Source organism: Gymnoscopelus microlampas, assembly GCF_963454915.1.
Source record: "Gymnoscopelus microlampas genome assembly, chromosome: 2".
In the NCBI taxonomy this organism is placed as follows: domain Eukaryota; kingdom Metazoa; phylum Chordata; class Actinopteri; order Myctophiformes; family Myctophidae; genus Gymnoscopelus; species Gymnoscopelus microlampas.
This window is the reverse complement of record NC_139939.1, coordinates 15,322,477-15,346,776: the sequence shown is the minus strand read 5'-3', so window position 1 is coordinate 15,346,776 and position 24,300 is coordinate 15,322,477. Positions and strand designations below refer to the sequence as shown.

General features: G+C 41.3%; 2 protein-coding genes across 3 annotated transcripts; both read right to left on the bottom strand.

Annotated features, from left to right (window-relative positions):
* Window positions 1–720: 720 nt before the first annotated feature.
* Window positions 721–24,300, bottom strand: LOC311059768 (uncharacterized protein). Of its 2 annotated transcripts, XR_014602204.1 has the most exons (4): window positions 23,868–24,300; window positions 21,884–22,097; window positions 18,640–19,759; window positions 721–1,069 (listed from the first exon to the last, which is right to left on the bottom strand). XR_014602204.1 is itself a non-coding variant. In XM_084077813.1 (3 exons), the coding sequence occupies exons 1-3, from the start codon at window positions 24,054–24,056 to the stop codon at window positions 18,795–18,797; spliced, it is 1,368 nt and encodes a 455-aa protein (XP_083933939.1). In that variant the 5' UTR covers window positions 24,057–24,300; the 3' UTR covers window positions 18,213–18,794. The 2 variants fall into 2 exon arrangements, 1 of the variants encoding a protein (XP_083933939.1); XM_084077813.1 differs by lacking the exon at window positions 721–1,069 and having other exon boundaries at window positions 18,213–19,759.
* Window positions 948–14,654, bottom strand: LOC311059690 (uncharacterized protein). Its single transcript, XM_084077715.1, has 3 exons — window positions 14,311–14,654; window positions 10,006–10,147; window positions 948–2,365 (listed from the first exon to the last, which is right to left on the bottom strand). The coding sequence occupies exons 1-3, from the start codon at window positions 14,566–14,568 to the stop codon at window positions 1,194–1,196; spliced, it is 1,572 nt and encodes a 523-aa protein (XP_083933841.1). The 5' UTR covers window positions 14,569–14,654; the 3' UTR covers window positions 948–1,193.

The window sequence follows — 24,300 nt, the reverse complement described above, 5'->3', positions numbered from 1 at the left end:
GCCACCTACTGCATGGAGTAAAATCTGCAACGAGCTTGACCGGGATCGATTCAATTCGTCTCAGTTTGCAGATCCGGTTCTAAATAGGATACGGAAACAGTTTGTATGTGTGCCTAAACTATGTGGAAATAACCAGATACAGTAGGCGGGATTTTTGACCGGATTTGAGCAGTGAACAGTGAATAGAAACCAGGGCTTTCCACTGGTAATATTGTGTTGTCTTGTTTTATAATCCTGTTACAATTACTGTACGAACGTTTTATTACTTTTTTTCTTCATCAGACTGTCTGACAAGTCAACCTGGACTGCAACATTAAAATGATGTTATTTCTCATTATGCCATGACTGAGATCACACATTCATTCTCACACAATGCACACTGACAGACCTGAGTTGGAATGGAAATGACAGCAACTCTTCCCTAACCCTGACCATCCCACACCAGCAGGCAGACGTGTGTGTTTGTATTATTAAGATAAGACCAATCTTTATTGATCCTCATTGGTAAATGTAGTTGTCATCAACAGCACCAAGAGAATGAAACACAGAAGATTCAAAACAATATTAAGATTACATTAAATAGTTAGGTTTAGGTTCCGACACAATAATACAACTTTATTTATAGAGCATTTATCAAAACAGATTTACAAAGTGATTTACATCAAACAGAGGAAAAATCAAACGAGAACACATGAGAAGACATGTGTGCAGTTTGAAATACAAAAACATTGAGTTTTATTCTAACTGCTGGTTTTCCATCTATCCTACCAGCCAGGACCTCTAGTACTGTTGGTTTTATATCCTACCAGGACCTTTAACTGCTGGTTTTCTATACTACCAGGACCTTTAGTACTGCTAGTTTTATATCCTACCAGGACCTCTAGTACTGCTAGTTGTATATCCTACCGGACCTCTAGTACTGCTAGTTTTATATCCTACCAGGACCTCTAGTACTGCTAGTTGGTGTGTCGCACACCAAAAACATTGATTACAGATCTGATACAACCAAGTGTATTACAGGCTTGAGGCACCATTGCCATCACCTCACTGATCTGTCCTCTATCGTATGCTGATGCTGTGCGAGTCCCCTTCTTGTTTTGCATGATTCTGCTGTTTTGCCGTTTGGCTCAGCACTAGAGACGGAGGATGTGCGTTATTTCTTTCTTCGAATGCTGTAGCAACAACGCCATCCATCACGTGTGGATGCTGAGGTGTCTCTTCATGTGACTGGACTGTACGAAACACCTGCCACAGATGGGGCAGCAGAACGGCTTCTCTCCGGTGTGAACACGCTCGTGATTTTTCATCTGATGCTGGTGGGAGAAGCGCTTGGAGCAGTGGCGGCAGCCGAATGGCTTCTCTCCCGTGTGCACGCGCTGGTGCAGCCGTAGGTTCTGGAACTTGCTGAAGGTCTTCCCGCACAGCTCGCAACGGAACGGTTGACCTCCGGTGTCACGGGCTGGCTGGGCAGGTAGCGCCATAGGCGGGATGGAGCTCAGGGGCCTGCTAAACTCCCTAGCGGAGGAAGAGGCAATTCCGTTGTGGGAAGACGACTGATTGTCTCCTCTGTTTGCCTGAGGGTGTAAAACCTGCCTTGGGGTTTTGATTGCAGAAAACGAGGAAGGGAAAGAGGAGAGGCCGCCATAGGAAGTGCCACTATTAACATCAACCAAACTTAACTTTAAACCTGTAGTTCCGTCTAAGGTCTCTGTGCTCAGTGTCGGGGCTGAGCGTGCTGCTTCTAGCTCCTCCTCTCCGCCATGTTTCTGGAGTCTCCGTTTGGCAGACCTGGTTATCCCATCCCTGTCTATTATGCTCCACTCTGAACCCATGTCTGCCTCCACTTTAATTGGAATGGAATCCACTAACACCATATCCGGTTCCCAGTCCAGATTATCAGCCAGGGATGGAGCAACGTTTCTCAGGTCGCCAGAAACGTCTCTTCCCCCATCCTCTGAAGCTCCAGGAGAGCCCTCTCTGACATCAGTGTTGCTCCCAGTTCTCCCCTCTTGATGTGGGCTTGAGTTATGTGGTGGGTTCAGAGAACAGTTCCCTGTGGTTAGGCTGCCAGTGTTATTCCACAGCTCTATGCCTGCACCAGCTTCTGCCCACTGAGATGCACTGGTGAACAGGTTGCTATCGGCGTGACTCGTGGTGCTGGTGAATCTGTTATTGCGGTCAGATGATGGATGGTCTCTGCTTACATTTCCGTTACTGTGGTGACGGGTGTTGAATCGCTGGTCGATGCGGTGAAGATGATTCTCAGGCTCTACAGTGAGGGTTCTAGATATAGGTCTGGAGGACAGAGTGTTTGCAGATGCCCTTGTGTTCGTTTCACTTCCCTGCTTGACTGGGCATTGAATGTCTGAAAGGAGAAGAGTACAGTTGGTTATCAAACTTCTGAAGTCTAAAGAGGATGAGCATCGTTTATCGTTTATTTTCTTTGCAATTATTCCATCAATTACTTTAGTGATTAATTAAATAATCAAGAAGCATGTTTTTACAATGTGTTTTTTAATTATAAATCAATTAATCAATAAGCGTGATTAACCACTTGTGCCCTATTTTATAGTTCATTGTAAAATGGTGGTAGTAAAAATAGGTGGTAAAATAGCTCCAAAAGCTCACAATGCGTTATGACACATGAGGCTATAGACCTGCTATTTTTTTTATTTATTTTTTAACCTTTGCTATCGTCTTTAAAAAGAGGGGGTCGTTGAGGGGGTTCCCACTTAAAAATGATTGAAAGATAATTTTCACCACTACATGTACAAGCAAATACAACTGGAGAACATACAAGAATGGCTATTTTGAAAAGACTTTTATCAAGGAATTGTAGACAAAATGACACACATACCATTTTCTAATAATAAATGTTCTCAGATTGGAGTCTCAGAGCTTAAAAAAAAAAAGAAAGAAAGAAGCAAACATCAAATTTGGATGTCTTTGAAATGTGAAAGTTTGAGAATAACTGGGGTAGGACTTGGGGACCCACTGATTGACAAGTAGTACTGTCTGAAGCTCATAAGCGCTATGTCTACCTTGACCAAGCAGTGGAACCGGGTCTTGAATGAGAGAGGTAAACATTTAGTCTTTCATGTAGGAGTTCAGTGTAGGAAACCCTACGCATGGCAGCTTCAACACTCAATATTATGCAGGGTATCAGATCAATGATCACTTGAATTTTTTAATTCAAGTAAGCAAAGCAAAGTTTGTTGTTTACCCAGGGTGTTGGACTAAGTGCGGAACTTATTTACAGCCAGACCCTGCATGGAAGCCTTGCTCAAGGGCTATTCAGCGGTGATTCATGATTGATGTGATGAATTGGGGAATCGAACTAGGGACCTTCCGGTATCAAGGCCGCCCCTCTAACCACTAGGCCACCGCTGCCAAGTCATAATTAGGTTTCGAGAGCCTGTAAGGCTTCGAACCCTATTACATTCCTTGGCTTTCATTATTATTATTATTCTTCCGCCGTTTTTGCCAGTTCTGGCCTAACCGCCTGGTCACTTCTTATGAAATTCGGCAATATGGTAGAGGGCTATGCCAAACGGCGAAAACCCGAAACTCACAACCATTGGCCAAAGGGTGGCGCTGTAGCACTCAATTGAACATGCCAACTTTGAACAGGTACAGCTCATGCCCTGTTCGACCTACAGCCATGAAACTTCGATACACACATGCGTCTCCTCATGCCTAACAACTTTCGCTGTTTGACTTTTGACCTCTGACCTTTAGATCTCCCACCATTTCGAATTCTATGAAAAGCAGTAAAAAGCAGTAAAAAAATCACTTCTCCTGGGATTTATGAGCAATCTGTACGAAACTGTATACACATGAACTTTGGACCAATGCCGACAAACGTAACTTAGCGGATTTTCCATAAGTGAAAACGTTAAGCTTTTATAAGCCAATGAAAATTGCAGCTTTTTTTAAATTATTCATCTGCCCCTAACACATACATGCAGACTCACATTTGTTTGACACTTTGCAATATTGTAGAGGGTCCTTCCAAGTATCACTGAAACCAATCTTACTCCAATTGGTCAAAGGGGGGCGCTATAGCAATTTTTTGAAAATGCAAACTTTAAACAGGCAAAAGTCATGCCTCGTTTGGCCGACAGCCGTTAAACCTGCTTACACATGTGCCTTGACTCATGAGGAACACATGTATCACTTTGACCAGTAAGCTCTGCCCTTAGATTGTCTGCAATTTTGAGCAGTTTGAAAAACATTTAAATCCAGGATTTCTGAGCAATTTGCATGAAACTGTGTCAAATACATGTTTGAGGCCCTTTTTCACAGGTTCAGGTGTGTTGGTTCAATAGCTTGATCGCTTAATCATCTGCCTTGAAACCATAGGGTAGCCGGTTCGAATCCCACCTCAGGTAGACTTAATTAGGTTTCGAGAGCCTATCAGGCTTCGAACCCTATTACATCTCTACACTTTCATTATTATTCTTCCGCCGGTTTTGCCAGTTCTGGCCTAACCGCCTGGTCACTTTTTATGAAATTCGGCAATATGGTAGAGGGCTATGCCAAACGGCGAAAACCCGAAACTCACAAACATTGGCCAAAGGGTGGCGCTGTAGCACTCAATTGAAATATGCCAACTTTGAACAGGTACAGCTCATGCCCTGTTCGACCTACAGCCATGAAACTTCGATACACACATGCGTCTCCTCATGCCTAACAACTTTCACTGTTTGACTTTTGACCTCTGACCTTTAGATCTCCCACCATTTCGAATTCTATGAAAAGCAGTAAAAAGCAGTAAAAAGCCTACTCCTCCTGGGATTTATGAGCAATCTGTACGAAACTGTATACACATGAACTTTGGACCAATGCCGACAGACGTAACCAAGCGGATTTTCCATAAGTGAAAACGTTAAGCTTTTATAAGCCAATGAAAATTGCAGCTTTTTTTAAATTATTCATCTGCCCCTAACACATACATGCAGACTCACATTTGTTTGACACTTTGCAATATTGTAGAGGGTCCTTCCAAGTATAACTGAAACCAATCTTACTCCAATTGGTCAAAGGGGGGCGCTATAGCAATTTTTTGAAAATGCAAACTTTAAGCAGGCAAAAGTCATGCCTCGTTTGGCCGACAGCCGTTAAACCTGCTTACACATGTGCCTTGACTCATGAGGAACACATGTATCACTTTGACCAGTAAGCTCTGCCCTTAGATTGTCTGCAATTTTGAGCAGTTTGAAAAACATTTAAATCCAGGATTTCTGAGCAATTTGCATGAAACTGTGTCAAATACATGTTTGAAGCCCTTTTTCACAGGTTCAGGTGTGTTGGTTCAATAGCTTGATCGCTTAATCATCTGCCTTGAAACCATAGGGTAGCCGGTTCGAATCCCACCTCAGGTAGACTTAATTATAATTGCATTGCACACAACATGACTATATCAATGAATACATGTGCAATTGTTAAAGATGACGAGAAATGAATACTTGAAAGTAGTTATTTTCAATGTATGACGTACTTCATTCGCGCTTTTGTTTTGTTTTGTTGGATTCTCCCTTTTCACTGTCTAAGGTTGTGTATTGGATAGCTCCACCAGTAGAGTGTGAGTCTCATGTGCCAAAGGTCCCTGGTTCGAATCCCACTTATTACAGTTCACATTTAAATTGCATTGTACAAAACATGACCCTGTTAATTCAGACATGTGCAATGTTTAGACAATAACACAAAATGCTTTTGAGAGTAGTTGTTTTTTATGTATGACATACTTTCTTGTGAAAATAGCCGATCTACAATCTCACACCTTTTTAGATAGCAACGCGTTGTGAGCTTGTAGATCGACTATTTTCCACTAGTTTCCATTCCGAAATATATTGAGCAGTTTGAAAAACATTTAAACCAAGGATTTCTGAGCAATTTGCGTGAAAGTGTGTCATGTGTGTAAACTCCCTTTTCACTAGTACAGGTCTGTTGGCCCAATCATCTGCCTTGAAACCACAGGGTTCCTGGTTCGAATCCCACGTCATGTAGAATTCATTATAATTGCATTGCACACAACATGACTGTATCAATGAATACATGTGCAATTGTTAACCAGTGAACTCCGCCCTTAGATTGTCTGCATTTTTGAGCAGTTTGAAAAACATTTAAATCCACTATTTCTGAGCAATTTGCGTGAAAGTGTGTCATGTGTGTGAACTCCCTTTTCATCAGTTCGGGTCTGTTGGCCCAATGGCTTAATCATCTGCCTTGATACCAGAGGGTCGCCGGTTCAAATCTCACCTCATGCAGACCTCAACTCAATTGCATTGCACACAACATGACTGTATCAATGAATAAACATGCATTTGTTAGGTTTCGAGAGCCATCAGGCTTCGAAAGCTATTACATCTCTACACTTTCACTATTATTATTAGGTTTCGAGAGCCTATCAGGCTTCGAACCCTATGACATCTCTACACTTTCATTATTAGGTTTCGAGAGCCTATCAGGCTTCGAACCCTATTACATCTGTAAGAGTTCATTATTCTTCCGCCGGTTTTGCCAGTTCTGGCCTAACCGCGTGGTAACTTTTTATGAAATTCGGCAATATGGTAGAGGGCTATGCCAAACGGCGAAAACCCGAAACTCACAAACATTGGCCAAAGGGTGGCGCTATAGCAATCAATTGAAATATGCCAACTTTGAACAGGTACAACTCATGCCCTGTTTGACCCACAGCCATGAAACTTCGATGCACACATGCGTCTCCTCATGCCTAACAACTTTCACACTCTGACTTTTGACCTCTGACCTTTAGATCTCCCACCATTTCGAATTCTATGAAAAGCAGTAAAAAAGACTCTTCCTTCGTACAGATTGAGCAATCTGTACGAAACTGTATACACATGAACTTTGGACCAATGCCGACAGACGTGAGCAAGCAGATTTTCCATAAGTGAAAACGTTAAGCTTTTATAAGCCAATGAAAATTGCAGTTTTATGACAATTATTCATCTGCCCCTAAAACATACATACAGACTTGCATTTGTTTGACACTTTGCAATATTGTAGAAGGTCATTCCAAGTATCACTGAAACCAATCTTACTCCAATTGGTCAAAGGGGGGCGCTATAGCAATTTTTTGAAAATGCAAACTTTAAACAGGCAAAAGTCATGCCTCGTTTGGCCGACAGCCGTTAAACCTGCTTACACATGTGCCTTGACTCATGAGGAACACATGTATCACTTTGACCAGTAAGCTCTGCCCTTAGATTGTCTGCAATTTTGAGCAGTTTGAAAAACATTTAAATCCAGGATTTCTGAGCAATTTGCGTGAAAGTGTGTCATGTGTTTGAACTCGCTTTTCACTAGTTCAGGTGTGTAGGTTCAATAGCTTGATAGCTTAATCATCTGCCTTGAAACCACAGGGTTGCTGGTTCGAATCCCACCTCAGGTAGACTTCATTATAATTGCATTGCACACAACATGACTGTATCAATGAGGAACATATCTATCACTTTGACCAGTAAGCTCCGCCCTTAGATTGTCTGCAATTTTGAGCAGTTTGAAAAACATTTAAATCCAGCATTTCTGAGCAATTTGCGTGAAAGTGTGTCATGTGTGTGAACTCCTTTTTCATCAGTTCGGGTCTGTTGGCCCAATGGCTTAATCATCTGCCTTGATACCACAGGGTCGCTGGTTCAAATCTCACCTCATGCAGACCTCAACTCAATTGCATTGCACACAACATGACTGTATCAATGCATGTGCAATTGTTAAAGATAACGAGAAATGCATACTTGAAAGTAGTTATTTTCAATGTATGACGTAATTCATTTGCCCTTTTGTTTTGTGTTGTTGGATTCTCCTTTCTCACTATCTGATGCTGTCGATTCAATAGCTCCACCAGTAGAGTGTGAGCCTCATGTGCCGAAGGTCCCTGGTTCAAATCCCACTGATTACAGTTTACATTTATATTGCATTATACAAAACATGACCCTGTTAATTCAGACATGTGCAATTTTTAAACAATAACATGAAATGCTTTTTTGAGAGTAGTTGTTTTTTATGTATGACATACTTTCTTGTGAAAATAGCCGATCTACAATCTCACAACTTTTCAGATAGCAACGCGTTGTGAGCTTGTAGGTCGACTATTTTCACTAGTTTCCAGTCCGAGGAGACAAAAAAAAAAACTTTATTGGTAAATGTTTTGTGAACCAGTGATCTACAGTAGTTAGCGAAATAGAGGCTTGGTTCATAATGGACGGAAAAACCTATAGATATCAACAGACACCATCAGGGAGGCCATATCTCTAGCTCAATGAGAAGAGAGGCAGCCTGTGAATCCATAGGTCGCTGGTTCGATCCCTGTCCCCAACAATGCGTTGAGGTGATCATCATTTGGAATTCCCCCTATTCCCATGGATTGGATCCACCCCTCTCACTCATCACCAATCACACCTGCCACATGCACAGTACAATTTTTAGGTACTTTTACTTTACTACTCTACTCTACTACAATTACAGCAGATGACAGCTTTAGTTACTTGTTACTTTGCAGATGTAATTATTAATACAACACCTACAGTAACCACATACAGCCGATCTACAATGTGACGCGTTATGAGCTTGTATGTATATAATAAGCAACCCATGCTGTATGATAACTTACCACATATGAAATCCAATTCTGTCTATCCAATGGCTCAGTCTGTACTGTGGCCATAGCTGAGTGGTTAGTGAGCCCACCTAGGGAGCCAGAGGCCCTGGTTGCCCCAGGTACGATTCCAGGCCAGGCCAGCAAATGTGTCGATGAAATGAAATTTGTCCCTGAGCAAGACTCTTAACCCCTAATTGCTCACAGGCCCTCATTGCAAACAAGACCTTAAGGACTTTCATGAACGGACCTGGAATTATCCTTATCCTTTACACTGTCTACCCACAAGTCTATAGGTCCCTGGTTCAAACCTCAATTTAACCGGTCCAAATATAATTTACTGAACAAAAATCATGACTTTGTTAATTAATGCATGTTCACTTCTTCTCTCTCGCTCTCTCTCTTACTGCCTCTCTTTCTCACTGCCTCTCTCTCTCTCTCTCTCTCTCTCTCTCTCTCTCTCTCTCTCTCTCTCTCTCTCTCTCTCTCTCTCTCTCTCTCTCTCTCTCTCTCTCTCTCTCTCTCTCTCTCTCTCTCTCTCTCTCTCTCTCTCTCTCTCTCTCTCTCTCTCTCCCCTTCTCTCTCTCTCTCCCTCTCCCTCTCCCTCTCTCTCTCTCTCTCTCTCTCTCTCTGTCACTGTCTGTCTGTCTGTCTGTCTGTCTGCCAGTCTGCCACTCTGTCACTGTCTGTCTGTCTGCCAGTCTGCCACTCTGTCACTGTCTGTCTGTCTGTCTGTCTGCCAGTCTGCCAGTCTGCCACTCTGTCACTCTGTCACAGTCTGTCTGTCTGCCAGTCTGCCACTCTGTCACTGTCTGTCTGTCTGCCAGTCTGCCACTCTGTCACTGTCTGTCTGTCTGCCAGTCTGCCACTCTGTCACTGTCTGTCTGTCTGCCAGTCTGCCAGTCTGCCACAGTCTGTCTGTCTGCCAGTCTGCCACTCTGTCACTGTCTGTCTGTCTGCCAGTCTGCCACTCTGCCACTCTGTCACAGTCTGTCTGTTTGTCTGTCTGCCACTCTGTCACAGTCTGCCAGTCTGCCAGTCTGTCACAGTCTGCCAGTCTGCCACTCTGTCACTGTCTGTCTGTCTGCCAGTCTGCCAGTCTGCCACAGTCTGTCTGTCTGCCAGTCTGCCACAGTCTGTCACAGTCTGCCAGTCTGCCAGTCTGCCACTCTGTCACAGTCTGCCAGTCTGCCACTCTGTCAAAGTCTGCCAGTCTGCCAGTCTGCCACTCTGTCACAGTCTGCCAGTCTGCCATTATTCTCGAAACCGCTCATTGCTGCTTGCAGCTATATTAGTTCTTGTGTTTTGCTGCAGTGGATAAAATGTGAGCTTTTTAAAGTGAGTTGCGAGCCCCCCTTCTTTTGCTTCATGATTCTGCGAATTACCTTTGAGTGTGTTGCCGTCACCCTCCACCTTCAAGATGATTGGAAAGCCCCCGTCCTCCTCCTCTCCTCCTGTTCCCTGTGTTGAGCTCTTGGTCGCCGGGTTACATCTGGCTCTGCTGGGTACCGAAGGTACGCGGGTCACCTGTCACAATTAATACATAATTGCCATGTCTTCATTATCCGAAATAATCAAAATGATTTGGCATAATCATTTATCATTTCCATCTGTATGAATGAATCTGTTTAAAAAAGACAGTCTACTCTACAGCTTGTAGATTGTCTTTTTTTTCCCACTTTCTTTTCATAAAAGTATTAAATGGCCTGTTTTGACCATAGTACATTATTTATTTTGAATACATTAGTACCAGTCATTTTCGGTCACTTAATTGTATTTAAGTTATTTTTTATATTCCCGGTGCAATTTTTCATTACAATAAGCGCAAATAAAAATATAATTTTTATCCAAACATTCCCTTAGTAATGTAAATGCAAATGATTTCAAGGTCAGAGTTGACGATATAGTAATCTCAAGCAAAGAACAGGTTACCTATTTGGGCTGCATTCTTGACAACAAAGAGACAGGGGGTAAAATGGCATCAAAAAGTGATCAAGAAAGTAAATCAAAGAACAAGATTTTGGGCAGAATTTCCTCTTTTGTCAACAAAAGTGCTCTGAAAAACTGCTGGAGCCCTCATTCAATGATATATATTTAGAACGAACATGGGAAAATTCTCATTCTACTACTCTGCCACCAAAATATGAAATACCCTGACACCATCCATTAAAAAAAATGTGAATCACTGGTTTCTTTCAAAACTAGCCTAAGAAAAAGGAGACCAAAAAGGGAGATACATTCACTGCTTATGTTTTCCCCTTTCTCCTTTGTAGTTTGTACCTAGTGTTTTGTATTTGTTGATGACATGTATTAGTGTATTTGTTATGCTATGTTGATGAATTGAATACATAGGACCACAATGGAAACAAGTCCCCAGGACTTTTTTTGTGTTAAAGAATTTCATGATCATTACACCTGAATCCTAAGGCTAAAACTGAATCCATTCTCTTTGGGTCCAAAATAAACCTTTGCAATGCAGATGGCTTCACAGTCAAAGTAGGTGACAATGTCATCGTAAGGAAATTACCTCCCTGGGTTGTATATTAGAGGAAAATCCTTCCAGTGAAAAAATGGCAACTAAAGTAATTTAAAAAAAGTCAAACCATGAACAAAATTGTTGTACAAGATCTCCTCTCTGGTCAGTAGGAATACATTGAGGACTCTAGCTGGAGCACTCATCCAATCATGTCACTATGACTATACTATATGCAATATTATGCATTCACCATGGTACCATAGCACCACAAAGCCCTTACAAACCCCTGCTCACTTTGTAGTCCAGGGGCCAACACTGATATTTCCACAAATTGGTACCACCTAAGGTGACCGTAAAGTTTTTGTATTTTTGTCTTTTTCTGCTGAGGATTTTTTGGTATTGTGCATATTTAAAGAGATAATTTGCATATTTGAACACATTTGTGGAAATAATGACATGATAAATACAATTACAGCTAGATATTTCAAAAAGTGTGATATGTATGTGAGAAAAAAATACGTCTGTGACCTACTGGCAATATGCACAAGCAATTTGGTGCGGATCGGCCCAATGGTTTGCGAGATTAGCTAGGACAAACTGCTACAAACTGTAGTTGTAATAGCTGGAAGGGAATATGTAAAACATCATAAAGATTGTGCAATTAGTGACAAGTTTTAGATTTTTGGCATGGTGTTAGGTGAGGGTGTAAGGTTTAGGTTTTCAAAAAACACCGGATATAAGTTGGGCTGGCCCACTAGTGGCCGGTATGCAGAAACTCCAATATTTGACGGGTCAGTATGGTTGAACACCAAATAATTGATACAAATGTCTTTTTTCAATGGATTTTGTTACTATTGGGCATGCTAAATAGCATACTAACAATCTAGGAAAGGCACCGTTTTCAAGATGGCGTCCACGACCGGGAGCTTAAAATGGCTATATCTCAATTACTATTCAACTTAAAAAGGTGGTTTTGATGTCTAACCCTAGGGTTTAGGACTCAAGGAATGCAACTGAATCTGTGAAATTACCAACAGTTAATTATTTATAGCCAAATCCAAGGTGGTGTCCCAAGGTGGTGTCCCATTCTACTAAATTACTCAAAAACAACAAATGAACCTTTCTATTTTTTATTTTGTTATTGAAAATGAACATTATAAATCAAATTTAATATAGTCAAGTAAAGGTAAATGTTTTTGGAAGCATATTTCTATTACTAACCACAAAGTCGTCAAGTAATCCAGTAAGCCAGGTTAACCAGCACATTATGCAGTATGCACTTGTTTTTATGCAGTCACTATTTATCATCATTCTCTAACTCCTCTGGAAGAAACTATTGTGGAATCGTCATATTCCTAAAGTTGACACAGACAAGTAGTGCAATTCAGAGAAGTTGTGTCCAAAGACCAGCTGATGGCAGTTTTAAAGTCTATAACATGGACCATTTAAAATAAATCCTCAGACATATCAAGTGTTCTCAGGGGATATTCATCCATGCTGTGACTGGTTGTGACACAACTTCTCAGATTTTTGGTGTTTGCAAAAAGATTGCTTTCCATAAGCTTGTAAAAGTTGACCCTCCTTCGGTCTAGGGTGGTCATAGCTGAATGGGTAGAGAGTCCCACTGGGAAACTTAAGGTCCCAGGTTTGATTCCTGGCCCCAGCTATGTGTTGAGTTGTCCATGAGCAAGACACTTAACCCCTAACTGCTTCCCAGAACCAGTCCCGGCAGCCATCGGCAGCAATCAATAATGAATGCTGCTCCAGAAGCATTCATTCAAGATCATTCATTGTAACTTCTGCACTGCTTACAAGACACTCTGCTGCTTTTGTAGAAGATATGGACAACAATGTAGGCCTTCTACTATCTGTGGACTTTGTCAACTTGAGGAATGTCTCAATTCCACATAAAAAAGGAGTCAGAGGATGATGATGAATAGTGATTGTAGTCTGTATAACCCAACAAGTTCCTATAATGGGCTTGTACCTGCTTACTGGATGACTTGACAACACAACAGTGTGGTTATTTAAGTAATTTTGTAAGCAAGTAATAGATATATCTTATCTTACTTCCCCCTTTCTAAGTTGAATAGTAATATAACCATTATAAGCTCCATCGTGGACGGCATCTTGAAAATGACGCCTTTCCGGAATTTACATTTTCCTATAGTGTTAGTATGCTATTTAGCATGCCCAATAGTAACAATCAATTGAAAAAAGATGTTTGTATCAATTATTTGAGGGTTCAACCATACTGACCCGTCTAATATTGGAGTTTCTGCATACCGGCCACTAGTGGGCCAGCCCAACTTATATCCGGTGTTTTTTGAAAACCTTAAACCCTCACCTAACACCATGCCAAAAATCTAAAACTTGTCACTAATTGCACAATCTTTATGATGTTTTACATGTTCCCTTCCAGCTATTACAACTACATTTTGTAGCAGTTTGTCCTAGCTAATCTCGCAAACCATTGGGCCGATCCGCACCAAATTGCTTGCGCATATTGCCAGTAGGTCACAGACGTATCTCCACTATTTTTTTCTCACATATATATCACACTTTTTGAAATATCTAGCTGTAATTGTAGTTATCATGTCATTATTTCCACAAATGTGTTCAAATATGCAAATTATCTCTTTAAATATGCACAATACCAAAAATTCCTCAGCAGAAATGGATTCTACTGGTAAAATCACCTTAGGGCCAACTGTTTATAGGACCATTGCTTTCCAAAAAGTATTGTCTAGAAGTCATATAAATGATTCACATATACATCACATGTTCCTATAGGGGTAGGTAGTGATAACTAACTACCATTAAGCTACAAGATTGGAAGGGTTATCATACCAAAATATAAACTAGAGACATGTAGGAAGACAAAAATACAAAAACTTTACGGTCACCTTAGGTGGTACCAAAATCTGGCTTGGCCCCTGGACTATTGCTAGGGTGGGACGGCTCAGGGTAGAGGATAGAGTACAGCAACTTGCTTGGTCTGGTCTACAAGATACACTTCATCTCACAAAGACACCCATGTACCTGTCAAACTACTTTACACAGGACCCCAATGGAAAAAACAAGCCATAGTGCTTTTTGGGGTTTAATCATTTTAGCAGACCTTGTATAGAACTGTACTTTCTGTGCTTTTTGTCAATCAATCAAACAAACAAACAAACAAACAAACATATCGTGACAACAGTCCTGGGCTCACATGCACGGTGCTGCTGCTGCGTCTCAGAGCGCTCAGTCTGTCCAGGTGGTTCCGTCTGGATGTCTGGAACTTGGCGACCAGCAGCTTCCTCCTGAGGCCGTCTATCTCCCTCTGGTTCTGGCTGATCTCCAGTCGCAGCACCGCGTAGCCATCATCCACCAGCTTGCAGATCTCTGCCACCGCAGTGTTCGCCAGGACCTCGATCACCGCGGCCAGCTGGCCGTGGAACGAGTCGCTGCTGCTGCTGCTGGTAGACATGAGTGGATCGCTTCAACAGTCGCTGTTTTAGAAGAAATGGGTTTGTTTTTAGGATGTTGTTGTCAACAGTCCACGGTGTTCCACCATGTTTGTTCTTCTTCTGCTTCTTTCCTGTGCGCGGTTGTGAAAGGGTATTTATTTAGAGATTCGAATGAGGCCACCTACTGCATGGAGTAAAAACTGCAACGAGCTTGCAGATCATTCATTCACACAGTGCACAGCACAGACCTACAGTATATGAGTTGGAAATGACAGATCGATCCCATACCAGAAAGCAGATAGTTACTGTTTGATTGTCCTGTTTGATTGTCATCAACAGCAGTACGAGTAAAACACTCAACAGCCTGGTAAGATTCTAAATTAAATAAAGTAAAATGACATAGTTTAGGTTCAGAGCACTTATTAATACAAAGTTACATCAAACAGAAGAAAAATCAAATGAGAAATGAGATTAGATCAGATGAGAAAACATGACATACGCACAATGTGGTTTGAAATACCAAAACATTGAGTTTTACTCACTTACTGCTGGTTTTCTTTTTTTAGGTACTTTTCTTATTTTTGTTTTAAGAACAAGCAGGTCATCTGATCTTGGGCATTACAGTACAATAAAATGAGTACATTTCAGGTGTTTTTAACACTCATTATGTATGGGCTATTCATTCCAGAAGAGAGGGATCCTATATTATAGCAACATCAGTCATTTACAAAGTTCTCGGTGGCAAAGTCCATGGCAGTTTGCCAATAGATATTCCATTGATTCACTCCCAATCTTCCAAATATAGCAAGAAAAAAAAAGAAATAGTGATAAATAAAATACAAGAAATAAAATGGAACAAAGTGTATAATATAATAAAAGTAATTATACCTACACTCACAGCTCAGTTTCACCTACTGTATATATACCTACATACAAACATACACACATACACATACTGTACTTATATTCACACACCCACATATATATATATATATATATATATAAAGATCCTTCACAGAATATCCATTTTCATGTATAATATCCATTTCAACCAGTATTTATAAAATGTATCCATACAGAGTCTTACAGAGAATGTGAGTTTCTCAGTTTACTTTCTATATGTTTTGTACAATGGCTTTCCACTTTGTCCAGCCACTTCCTGGTTATTGCCTTCTTGCTCACTGGCTACCAATAATATTTTAAGAAGGTACTTATCCGGGGTGCTAAATTTGGTTGGTACGTTACTCAGGTAAATATTGGTAAAATTACATTCAATCTCAATTCTCATTATTGAGTTGATATCTGCTATCTCTAGCCAGTAGGTCTGGATAATTGCTGGACAATCCCAGAATGTGGGAAAGCGGTCAGCCATTGTATTATTGCATTTTCTCCAGAAATTCCCTGATTCTGGTGTACCATTCTGTAAGTACTTTCTTGTCGGAGTAATAAAGAACCTAATTACTAATCATGTTCTTCCATGAACATTTTCTCCAAAGGCCAGAGCTAGAAGTGGCGGATAGTACATTACATATATTCAACCAGTCATCCTCTGCTAGCCTAGGGCCATGCCTGCCTCCTTTTCCCATTTAAGTTTAACATAAAAAAGTGGATTACTGCTGGTTTTCTATTTATCCTACCAGGACCTCTTGTACAGCTAGTTTTATATCCTACCAGGACCTCTAGTACTGCTGGTTTTATATCCTACCAGGACCTCTAGTACTGCTGGTTTTATATCCTACCAGGACCTCTAGTACTAGTAGTACTGCTAGTTTTATATCCTACCAGGACCTCTAGTACTGCTGGTTTTATATCCTACCAGGACCTCTAGTACTGCTGGTTTTATATGCTACCAGGACCTCTAGTACTGCTGGTAAGCAGGTGGACCAGCTTATGAACAAACACTATTTCTGAACGATTGAGACCCTTGTAAAATACTCAGTCCAGGAGATTAAAAGAAGACATATCACACATTGTTTTCTGCTGTGTTGCTTTTTGATGTGTACACTGTATAAGTTTATTGAGGCATCTAAAGAGCACAAAGTACATTTATGAACGTGTCTAAATAAGAAAAGGCGGTTGCGCATCAACAAAGGGTTTTCTCAATGGAGTGCTAGACCCAAAATCCCAAAAAGGTAGCACATCCAAAATTTAAAATCAATGGAGGACAAAGTACTCAGATTTCCACTTTTTATTGGCACACACCAATAAACGAACGCTTATGCGTTTTGGCTAAGAGCCTTCATCAGAGCATTCACATCACATGGATTCAATTAACTTTATACAAGGTCAGAGTTAACCAACAGCTGAAATCGCAAGTCAGTCACCAAGGACCAATCACTTGTATGCAAGAATAAACACATTAAATTAGTTACAGGCAATTTGAGGCATATATGTTAAAGAACCATGATTTGCTTCAGCATAATGTTTTGCATTTGCATAATCCATATTTCCTGTACGGATTTCAGTTTTGTGTTCTGATATACGTTTCTGAACGTGTCAAAGTATAGAGACTGTCGATCATTGACAGTCTGACAACCAAATCTTGCATTACTCCCGAGCCAGAACAACAACGATTATATGACACAGGTGCCAATAGTTCAGAAAGAGTGTTTGTTCATACGCTGGTCCTGCCTCTCATTCACTGCAATGCATTTCATTGAACTTCCACCAGTTCCACTTCTTGCCACCCACGAGCGTCATGGCACATGCCCGGCGTCCAACGTGTCCCTTCCTTGATTTACCTTCAGATTAGGGCTTTCACGACTAGAGATTTTTACAGGTCGACTAATTTGACCCAGTGGTAGTCGACTAGTCGACTAGTCGAAATTTAAATTAAAAAAAAAAATTACAAAAAAAAAAAAAAAAAAAAAAAATATTTTTTTTTTTTTTTTTTTTTTTTTTTGCTGGTACTGTTTTAATACCATCCTACTACTATATTACTATTATTATTATCCTCCTGCCCTTATTTTTATGGCGTTTTAAGGGAAGCGCTTCTGGCACAGCAGCACAGCACCACAGCAGCGTCTCCAAGGATCCCCATTGCCCAATAATAGGCTTTTCTTGGGCATGCTTTTGACCCCCTTTTGATAAAAAATAAAGTCAGGAGGATAATAATAATAGTAAGATGGGCCATTACTATAGCATTAAAAATTAAAATTAAAAAAAAAAAAAAAAAAAAAAAGTTTTTTTTTTTTTTTTTTTTTTTCAACTATCAACTATCAACTAACAAGGTCGACTAGTGGTTATACTAGTCGACTAGTCGACTAGTCGACTAGTTGGTGAAAGCCCTACTTCAGATCTGATGTAATGACTTAACTGTCAAATGAGGATTTCATTGGTTGTTGTGAATCAGTGGGTGTGGTCTCATTATGCGGCAAGTGCGCTTTGAGGAACCTGTGGTTGTCAAGGTGACCGATTAGCAAATCATCTAGCAACCTGCCTAGCAATGACCAGCGAGTAGAGGTCACAGGAGGAGAGGTCGTCGTCACGGTAACAGTTTCCTTCAGTCCTTTCACATTCTATCCTCTCTCCTTTTGTCACATCTCGACTAGGGCTGCAACCTGCGACTATCGATTATTTTCTTTATGATTATACTATAGATTTATTTTTAGATTGATCAAATAATTGAGAAGCACGCTTTTTTATTATAAAAAAAAAATCGATAAACCACTTAAGTGTAATTTTATATTTTGTCACAACAGTGTCGTGCAAACATAGTGAAAATAGCAGATCTACATTTTCCAGTTCAATTTAACACACATTGGCCCATTTCTGTTGCCCATACCTGCTTTATAAGAAAAGTCAGAGAGTCAAATTCATCAGCGACAATCATCCTGGTTTTGTTTTTGGTTATTCCCTAAAAGTCCAATGTATTACATGTACAGTATAACTTTGCTGCAGTTATTTAACTTTTGCCCTCACCCATGCACCATCACCTCATTCATCTGTCCTCTGTCATATGGACGCTGATGCCTGATTTGCGTATACTTAGCTGTGTGCCTGTGTCGCGCACCAAAAACAGCCGATTTACATCGATTATAGATCTGCTATTGTCGGAGCGCATGCGCCTGTGTTACAACCAAGTGTATTACAGGCTTGAGGCACCATCGCCATCACCTCACTGATCTGTCCTCTATCGTATGCTGATGCTGTGCTCGTGTTTTGCATGATTCTGCTGTTTTGCAGTTTGGCTCAGCACTAGAGACGGAGGATGTGCCTTTCTTTGAATGCTGTAGCAACAACGCCATCACGTGTGGATGCTGAGGTGTCTCTTCATGTGGTTGGACTGCAAGAAGCACTTGCCGCAGATGGGGCAGCTGAACGGCTTCTCGCCCATGTGCACGCGATTGTGCAGCCGCAGGTTCTGGAACTTGTTGAAGGTCTTCCCGCACAGCTCACAACGGAGGGGTTGACCTCCAGCGTCACCGGTTGGCTGAGCGGGTAGCGCCATAGGCGGGATAGAATTCAGAAGCCTGCTAAACTCCCTAGCGGAGGAAGCGGCGATTTCGTTGAGGGAAGACGACTGATTGTCTCCTCGGTTTGCCTGAGGGTGTAAAGCCTGCCTGGGGGTTTTGATTGCAGAGAGCAAGGAAGGGAAAGAGGAGAGGTTGCTATAGGAAGTGGCACTATTAGCATCAACCAAACTTGACCGGAAACCTGTAGTTCCGTCTAAGGTCTCTGTGCTCAGTGTCGGGGCTGAGCGTGCTGCTTCTAGCTCCTCCTCTCTGCCATGTTTCTGGAGTCTCCGTTTGGCAGACCTGGTTATCCCATCCCTGTCTATTATGCTCCACTCTGAGCTCATGCCTGCATCCACTTTAATTGGAACAGAATCCACCAGCACCATATCCGGTTCCCAGTCCAGATTACCAGCCAGGGATGGAGCAACGTTACTTGGGTTGCCAGAAACTGAGTTATGTGGTGGGTTCAGAGAACAGTTCCCTGTGGTTAGGCTGCCAGAATTATTCCACACCTCTATGGCTGCACCAGCTTCTGCCCACTGAGATGCACTGGTGAACAGGTTGCTATCGGCGTGACTCGTGGTGCTGGTGAATCTGTTATTGCGGTCAGATGATGGATGGTCTCTGCTTCCGTTACTGTGGTGACGGGTGTTGAATCGCTGGTCGAGGGTTCTAGGTATATGTCTGGAGGACAGAGTGTTTGCAGATGCCCTTGTGTTTGTCTCACTTCCCTGCTTGACTGGGGTTTGAACGTCTGAAAGTAGAAGAGTAAATTATCAGTTGGTTATCAAACTTCTGAAATGTAAAGAGGATGAGCAGAGTAGGCCTTGTGCAATGTTCTTTGCAAGTATTCTATCGATTACTTTACTGAATAATCAAATAATCAAAAAGCATGTTTTTAATGTTTATGTTTTTTATTTTTTTATCAACCATACCCGTAGGGGGATATGAGCACCCAAAGTGTGCAGTTTGGCTTATGCACTGTGAACAGACAGTGTATCAGGGATAGAAAGTGAGTTTGTAGTGTGTACACACACGCACATCCCGTCGCCGCGTTGTGGAGGCACAGAACACACACAAACACCCGCGCATACACAGATGTAACAGCAGGAGCCGTCCCCAACACACACACGTGCGAACCGCCGCGAGCGCGCACGCACACACACACACACACACACACACACACCACGGTACATCCTCATGCGGCCAGAGCCGTCCCCCGTCGCGAACACACACACACACACACGGCCAACACAAATAATGTACTTGCGGCCGCGGACCCGAGTTGTGGTGCGATCATCTCCCAACCCCCCCCCCCCCCAGACAGCAACAGTGTAACAGAATGGGTGTTTGGATTGGATGCGACTCATGCGCAGTTTGATCTCCGGTTGTTTTTAAAAACGCTAATAAACAGCTGAGATTTGATGAAATTGAGAAACGGGCTTTGCAGTTAAGTTCAGATGGTAATGGGCAATGGCTGTGTGCAAATTCAGAGCAATTGCTTCAGCCACTGAGGAGAACCGGGCAGCTACACCATTACACCACTACACCACTACACCACTACAGACAGAGGTTTGTCAAATTATAGAGGATGAATAGATTAGTGTGATTAAACACTTATGCCCTCCCCTGTTATACTTCATAAAATGGTGTCATGCTAAAACTGTCTCCATAAGCTCACAATGCGTTGACTCGTGATGGTGACTTAATTTGAAATGGTCCGTGAACAAAATAATTCTGTTACAATTACTTTGATTTTGAGGTCCAAAATGAGCTAGTTTGCCTGGACTATTATAATTAACATGTTTTATGGCAAAAGGGAACAGTCTCCTTTGCTAAGGAGAATGTACTTTCCCCTGAGGACAGTGGCTCAATTACATCAAATATGGTTGAATTTTAAATAGCCTTTTCAGTGTGTTGCTGTCAACACTCTCTACCTTTAAGATACTGTTGATTCATCCATGTGTATCTCAGTGTGAGAGTGAGTACACATTTGGTTCCAACTTATTGAATAAAACGTTATTTTAACCAATCTGTATGGTTGAGCATTAATACAGCATTAATACAATTTAACAGTGTATTGTATTTGTATTATATGTTCGGCAAAGCTGTGAAATTATAACTGCCTCTTAGCCAGTTCACACTCGTAAAAGAGCCTTCATCTCAATGTGCTCTCTCACTGGTTAAATAAATAAAAAATATAATAATAATAATAGTACATCTGCACTGCAGTGGTTACATCTACTCTTACATTGAGACATTTAGACCCTGGTGTCCAGTATGACAGTGGTTCTCAATTTGCGGTCAGCAGTCCTGGATGGGTTTACCACTTAAATGATTGATACATATATGTTCACCATTATCACATGTACAAGTAAATTCAACTACACTAGAGAACATACAAGAATGTGGAAACTGTACCTATGTGCTGTGTCTCTTTGTGGAATTTGGAATAAAAAAGTGTATTAAAAGAAAAATCGAAAGGGAGAAAAAAAAAGAACATAGAAGAATGGCTATTTTGAAAAGAGTTTCACTGTTGGCAAGGAATTCTAGACAAAATGACACACCATATCATGACTAACAATAAGAAATCTTATAAGATTGGTGCCCCATAGCTACAAAAAATACATACTTACGGTACCTATATATATATATATATATATATATATATATATATATATATATATATGAGGGGTCATCACAGGGGTATAAGGGTTGAGAAGTAGCACTGCCTGAAGACCATAAGCAGAAAGCCTCCCCTAACCAAGCAGGGCATTGTGTCTTTCATGAGAGGTACTGTAGACATTTCGTCTCTTATGGGGGAGACGGTGTGTGTTTGCAGTGTGTCAGCTCAACTATGACTTGAATTTTAAATGACCTTTGAGTGTGTTGCCATCACCACTCTCCACCCTCAAGATGATTGGAAAGCCACCGCCCGCCTCCTCTCGTCCTGTCCCCTGTGTTGAGCTCTTGGATGTCGGGTTACATCTGGCTCTGCTGGGCGCCGAAGGTCCGCGGGTCACATGCACACTGCCGCTGTGTTTCAGAGCGCTCATTTTGTCCAGGGTGTGGTTCCGTTTGGTCGTCTGGGACTTGGTGAACAAGCAGGGTTATTATAGTTAACATGACAATTAGGAAAAAAACATTTTAGTCAACTGAAATAAAGATGAAAAACTAGGCTTTTAAGGTAGGGTAAGTGATTTACTTTGGTTAAAATAAGTGTTAAATAGCTCTATATTCTGATAGTACACATTGCTATAGAGTGTTTGTTCACTAAAAGGAGTCTCCCATGTCTCTCCAGCTCTTTATTAAACAGAAAAAGCATTTTCAGTGCTCTCAGTTGATCGCATCCCGCGTTTGTGATACGTGGCGTTTTGATTTTAAGAAATAGGCCCCTCCCACTAAATAAATGGGCCCCTCCCACAAATGTAACGGCACAATTATATAGTCACATCACTCCTGAGATCACTTGCGTTTCATTTTGAAAGGATTGAAACCACCCTTGACATGTGATTCAAATTTGGGATTGACTGGACATTTTGTTGGTGATTTTTGGCCTTTTTTGCAAAACAGGCCCCTCCCACTAACTTTGGAAGCCATTTACGGACGAACTGAACTATCAAAATGCTGTTTGGATATGTTTATTGCAAGGGTCCAGAGATCATGTGTACCGTATTGTTGTGAAATTTGGACAAAATATGTGGGAGGAGGAGCTAAAAGTGTGTTTTGAAGAAAATTCAAAATGGTGGAAAATCTGTCCAGACGCAAATGGGCGTGGCCTATATAGGGAGTCATGACCCAAGGAATCCAGGGAAAAGGATTTTTTTAAATTCAATAACCTACGGTTCAAGAGTTATAGGCCAAAACGTAAAGGGGGCTGTTATAGCGCCACCATGAGGCCGACTGGTGTAAAATGTTGAATAATAATTTCGCACTAAATTATGAACCTCCCCTGCAAGTCTTGTAACTCTAGCCCTTACAGTTTCTGAATGGGAGTTTTTTTATTTTCCCATTGAAATGAATGGCAAAAATGTAATGCACTAATAAATCAATATCAATTAAACTATACAACATATCTCTTAGAAAAGTACAAGCCAACGATTCTCGGTGAAGCCGATCAATTTGACACGAGTGTGTGCAGTATTGCGCACACTTTCTCCCACACTAAAAACTGTGGGAGAAATTGCGCAACAAAATAAAGTGTACAGGGAAGAATAAAGTGTATCTATTACTATAGTCTGGTTGTCCTATTCGGGCAACCACACTAATAAAACAAACACTAAATAAAAACTAAACTAAAGGTAAATCTTTTCACAAAATAACAAATACAACTAAACTAACCAAATGAATAATAAAAACTAATTTAAACTCAAACTGAAATGGATGAAGTCAAAACGAAAAAAAAAGAGAACAAAACGAATGAAAAAAGCAAAACTTTAGGATTTTTTTCTAGGTGGGATAGGGTGGAGGAATGTGGTTGGTTTTATATTCATATTTATGGTTCTGTTCTGGTGCAAGTGTATCCTCAATAATAACATGGTTATTACATGGTTGAACTCGGAGGTGAGGACTGCTTCATTTCTGTTATTTTAGTCTTTTGAAATAATATGATCTGAGATGATTGATTGATTACTTTATTAACAGTTTGCAAAAAAAAAAGCACAGAAAGTAGTTTGTGGTGTAACGTCTCTTGTAGACTGTCCCATTGCAAGTTCCTGTACTCTGTCCCCTACCCTGACCCTGAGCCATCCCACCCAGGCAAAATGAGCAAAATGATCCGTTTTGTGTGCTTGCTTGCTCCTGGGGTTTTTGGGACTGAAAATCTGAAGGAAAATATAATGGAGAAAAAAAACTACACTGACCTTGGCGTCTAGCAGCTTCCTCCTGAGGCCGTCTATCTCCCTCTGGTTCTGGCTGATCTCCAGCCGCAGCACCGCGTAGCCATCATCCACCAGCTTGCAGATCTCTGCCACCGCGGTGTTCGCCAGGACCTCGATCACAGCAGCCAGCTGGCCGTGGAACGAGTCTCTGCTGCTGTTGGTAGTAGACATGAGTGGATCGCTTCAACAGTCGCTGATCTAGAATAAATATTTTTTGTTTGTTGTGTTTGTTTTGTGGATGTTGTTCTCTTCTGTCCACGGTGTTCCACTATGTTTGTTATTCTTCTGCTTCCTTCCTCCTTCCGGTGCTAAGTATTAGAGGTTCGATTGAGGCCACCTACTGCATGGAGTGAAAAGAGTGAGTGAGTGTTGGTGAAGTAGCTCTGGATGAGGTTGAGGTAGTGTCTGAAGAGGT